Source organism: Sinocyclocheilus anshuiensis, unplaced genomic scaffold (assembly GCF_001515605.1).
Source record: "Sinocyclocheilus anshuiensis isolate Anshui unplaced genomic scaffold, SAMN03320099.WGS_v1.1 scaffold1079, whole genome shotgun sequence".
Classification (NCBI taxonomy): domain Eukaryota; kingdom Metazoa; phylum Chordata; class Actinopteri; order Cypriniformes; family Cyprinidae; genus Sinocyclocheilus; species Sinocyclocheilus anshuiensis.
Window position 1 is genome coordinate 2194698 of NW_015548207.1, and position 5026 is coordinate 2199723.

Below are 5026 nucleotides of genomic sequence, written 5' to 3' on the forward strand. Positions count from 1 at the left end.
TGTGTGAACATTTAAATTATTTTATACAAAAACTAAAACAATAATAATTCTAATAAAATAAATTGGTGAAAATAAATAATAAAAAATAATTCTAAAATAATTCTATAATAAACATATTTAAATTACATTATTAAAATGTGTGTTTGTGTGTGTGTATATATAACTAATTATATTGTTTTATATGCAATGAGAATAAAAGGGAACTGAATATATAAACACAAATGACGATTTCTCATAATATACTTCTCATAATATAATTTTCATGTTAAAAAAAATTGTGCATTTAATATTTTATCCAGTATATTAAGACAAATATGATGAAGACATGAGAATGTACTGGAAAGTGCAAATGAGTCACTTCATCTAGATCTTTTTCGACCTTTCTTTCACCTCTGATGCTCCTCATACAGCTCGAGTCCGTAAACGTCATCATTTAGCACAATTCCTCAGCCACACGATTTTAATTTCTAATGCACTCCTACTGACATTATGTGATGCAAATTGAATTAAATCCTGTCTTCCCATGCATCGTTTTCTGGCCTTCAGGGCAATTGATTCCGTTCTCTAATTCGAGGAAATGGGAGGGGTTCTTTGGCTTTGACGAAGCCTCTTGGTGCTACTTTCCGTATTGACAGGCCATAGATGCATATCCTCGGGGCTGCACAGTTTCGACAAGATCCATATCCCATCCAATTAACAACATCAGCACCGACTGAATTACACTCATACATGTGTAAATGTCTTAAAACCACTTAAGCTCGGGGCGTTTTTTGGTATTTTCGCCTAAATTTAACATACTCAAATTCAAATGTTTACCCTGCACACATACAATGGAAATACATTTCTAAGCTTAATTTTACTGCTTTATGAATATAAAAACCAAAAGGAATGGTATTCTTTGTAAAGAAGACACTCCAAGCTTTCAAATGAACCCATATATGGGCTGATACCATATAAGGAAGGCTATGTAAGTGAAGCATAAACATTTTTAACGTCATTTTGGACCCGTATCCGGGTCCGCAGAGTTTAACTGGTTTTAATATCACTTATAAATTATCGCCAGGGTGCAGGATATCATGAATATGCAACATCCGGTGCGCATCCAAGATTTGAAGCGTGATACTGAGAGGTCCTGTACGGAAATTTTAATAATTCATGAACGAGCAAAAGAGAAGCCTTTTGCTCTCATCAAAAACTTCAAAAGTACAAATATCAAAACCTTTACACCCAATACAGGATGTAACGCGTTACCCTGAGATCAAGAGACTATCAGAGTTCAACTGACTGGGAAAAAAAACATTAAGGCCTTATAAGTTGGGGGAAAAAAATTAATAATCGAAACATTGTTCTAAAATGCATTAAAGTTACTACTAATAAGTGTGAGGCGCATGTCTAAAGTGAAATACCCACATGATGGTTTGGATAAAGAGGTAATTTAGCAACAGTAGATCAATCCATTTTTATGCAGGCAACTGAATTCCCACCAGGTTTCCATATGCTCCGGGTGATAAAAGAAAACGCTTCTGTTGCAGGAAGCTGTGTAGAGTTTAATGATATTAAAGTATGCATAAAAGTACAGAATAAAAGTCATTAGCAATGTAAATCAACCACTTACGGTACAATCACTTTATTGCAATTCAAAACATCCACTCAATGCAGAAGAAAAACAATATTGCACATCAAGTCAGGAAAATAAAAATGCATTTTTAAACAAATCTAAAGGCTGCAAAAATATAACCAAAAAAAATAAAATAAAAATACCACCCCCAAAGTTCACTTTGTTATAGTTATATTAATGTATGTACAGTTTCATAAAATGAGTGTCATGAAGGTTTAGTCAGATTTGCTTGAGCTGTAGACGAAGTCTTCGCTGTTGTGGACGCTGAGCCAATATCAGATTTTTTCTCTTGGGTTGCGGACTTAGATGAAGGACCAGCATCTGTAGACAGAAGAATAAAAGATACAGCATGTATTTACAATATTAGAGGCCAGATACAATGCTAAAGGTGAATTGTGTCATTTGTACAAAATTGCTTATGATATATGTTGTCATATGTAAATTATATTTCATGTATATTATTTAATTGATGTTAAAAAATAGTCAAATAAACATGTTCTGGGTTTTTTTTTCAGTTATCTCACAAGCCAACTGGTTAACCAATTAATTTAGCATCCCATTAGCCGATTAGCCTGTTAGCTTAGCATACAGATTGTCATTTAACCAGCAAGTGTAACATACAATAACTAATTAACCTCCAATTTTAACATACAACTAAAATAATAACTTGCTAGATTAGTATCACTAGCAATTAGCCTGCTATCTAAGCTTTAACTGCTACAAATGGGAATATTTGCGGTGAACCAGTTAGTTCACTGGTTAGCTGTTAGCTAGTTTATTCGTTAGCCTAGCTTTATTATGTTTTTCTCCGCTCGCAGAAGCGCTGCAGGTGCGTGATGTGATATGACCATGTGAATCCTCATGTTCTGTTGTTTACTACTTTTTGCGCATGTAAAATGAATCCCCGGGAAACAAATGTTAGTTTTTAACGGGTCACAGACACTTATCCTTTCTAATTTAACCCTCTAAGCGCCAAAGTCGCAAAATTGCGACAAGACGTCATACTTAATAAAATAGACTGTAGTTCCTAATATGGTGTAATATCTCATTTGTATTCCCTACCACTAGATGGCAGACATGTAGTACATCGATTCTAGACCAAAATGACGTCATGTTCCTATTCAAAGTGTTCGAGCAAATAGCAGAGCAAGTGAGCTATCGTGTCATTGATGCGGAAGCAGTTCAGTTCAGAGAGTCTGAGTAAATTGTGAGATTTGTGAGAGAAAATCGGCAAATGGCTAATAAAAGGTTGTACCGTGAGGATGTGTTACAAATGTTATTCGCCGATTCTGACTCTGAAGGGGAATATTTGCCTTTTGGAAATGACGATCGTCACTGGATCAAACACTTTGATGAGCCTGTTGGTAATTTAGTACTTTCTCCTGTTTTATTGTTGGTTTCCTCTTTTCTGATCATTTGGAATGAGGATAAAAAGACAAAAAATAAATAAAAAAACCTTGCAAATAAGTTCAAACATCCATTCAATATCTATTATTTCCTGAATATTACTGATCAAAAAGTAGGCTACTGTTCACATGCGTTTTACTACTATATAGTATAGTAATATAGTAATAATTTAGCACTTTCTCCTGGTTTATTGTTGGTTTCATCTTTTCTGATCATTTGGAAGGAGGATAAAAAGATTTAAAAAAAAAACAACAACATGCAAATAAGTTCAAACAACAATTCAATATCTACTATTTCCCGAATATTATGAAATTCAAGATGGCCGCCTCTGATGACATCATAATATGCAAATTAGACGAGGATATTTACACCCCACATAAACTTTCGGTCATGCCCAACATTTTTCTAATTTACAGTAGATCTCTATCTTTAAGCCCTTTCAAGCCAAAAGCTTTTGAAATCTTGATGTCAAAATCCAGCATTTTTCCCAAAAATCCCTGGCGCCTAAAGGGTTCATTCAATTCTAATTTAAAATAATCGGTTAACGAGCGTCGGTTGGGAAAAATAACCGAAATGAACATCCCTAATATCTTTTCAATGTTTAAGGGTAACGTACTCCCTCATGACTGGTGTCAGTGCTATAAAGTGAAGCATCAGCTTCAGCTTTTCCCCCCAAACGTCACTGACGTCACTGCAGCTGCTGGCAGTTCCAGATAGCTCCACCCTTGCGCCATAGCTCGTGACCGGAAGATAAGATGAGTCATTTTGAGGGGGAGGGGAGGTTACCGTTTTTGATTAAAGATTATGAGGGCACATGAATTTTTTAAAAATAATGAAGTGTACGGATAAATTATTTATAATAAACACTACAGTATTACATTCAAAAATAAGAAGTTTCCATTTTGATTTCATGGTGACTTTAAGTAAAATTAATGACAAAAACTGTTCAAAGACAGTCAATGATCCTCTTTACCTCGTGAAGTCTGGTTTTCTAGTTGAGCTTCAGGTTGATCCACCCACAGTTTATGTTTTGGGTTGTTTGGGAACCTTTTGGTCAGTCCACAACTTAAACATCGCACAATAGTCTTACGTTGTCGCCACGGTCCTCCTTCAATATTAAGATTAATTATACATTGTTAATTCTGTATAGATATAGATCTCTAGATAGATAGACTTACTTTTTTGTCGTACAGTTGATGTGACACCTGGTATTAGTAAAGTGCAGCATTTTTTGCAAATGGTTCTCTTTACTGATGGATCTCTGTAAGGAAATGAAGCTACATCATTGATGTTTGTTTATTTAAAATCCACATTATTAATGAGGAGAAGCCACTCACTGTCTAAGTACCAGTCGTTTGGAGATGGTCTTCTGAGTGAAGCAGTAAAATCTTGCCAGTTCAATATTCTCTGGATTTTGAGCCAAAACGCAGTGAGCAGCCTGGGATCCATCATGAGAAAACATCATGAGATGGTTCGTATATATTTAATTAAACAGAACTGACACACAAACTCACTTACCTGATAGAGGAAGTTCAGGCGTTGATATGCTTCTTTATCTTTTATATTCCCGGCCATGTTTCTTTATAGACGTTTTTCTGTCTTTGAAACTCCAAAGTGTGAACTTGTGCTGCATAACATGACAGCATGCTTGTTTTATTCCTTCTGCTTCTCAGCGGCGGGTAAAATCACTATATTTGCGGTATATCGCCATCTTGGGGAACAGCGATGTAACGACATCTTCTTTCTAATGCAATCGATTGTGTGAAATAAGCAAACTGCGCCTCAGAGCGGCATGACGATGTAACGCATAATTCAGTTGCGTTTGTGGACTTGGAGTTTGTAGCTGTATGCATAGTTAGAGCTGAATATTAGAAATTATAGCATGACATGTATATATATAGCCTATTATTATCTATGTGCTGTATACACATAAGGCCTGTGTGTGTGTGTGTGTGTGTGTGTGTGTGTGTGTGTGTGTGTGTGTGTGTGTGTGTGTTTATA

General features: G+C 35.4%; 1 protein-coding gene across 1 annotated transcript; it reads right to left on the reverse strand.

Moving 5' to 3' along the window:
- Positions 1 to 1539: 1539 nt before the first annotated feature.
- Positions 1540 to 4728, reverse strand: LOC107653575 (ribonuclease P protein subunit p21-like). Its single transcript, XM_016440313.1, has 5 exons — positions 4544 to 4728; positions 4363 to 4463; positions 4204 to 4286; positions 3999 to 4133; positions 1540 to 1939 (listed from the first exon to the last, which is right to left on the reverse strand). Exons 1-5 carry the CDS (start codon positions 4598 to 4600, stop codon positions 1824 to 1826), a joined length of 492 nt encoding a protein of 163 aa, XP_016295799.1. The 5' UTR covers positions 4601 to 4728; the 3' UTR covers positions 1540 to 1823.
- Positions 4729 to 5026: the final 298 nt, after the last annotated feature.

Bases quoted from the DNA above. Each gene is read 5' to 3' on its own strand.
- LOC107653575 (XM_016440313.1), bottom strand. From the start codon at position 4,600: ATGGCCGGGAATATAAAAGATAAAGAAGCATATCAACGCCTGAACTTC. The intron at 4,134-4,203 runs GTAAGTCTATCT...TTAATATTGAAG, and splicing joins ATCAACTGTACGACAAAAAA to GAGGACCGTGGCGACAACGT. The intron at 1,940-3,998 runs GTAAAGAGGATC...TTCTGTCTACAG, and splicing joins AGAAAACCAGACTTCACGAG to ATGCTGGTCCTTCATCTAAG.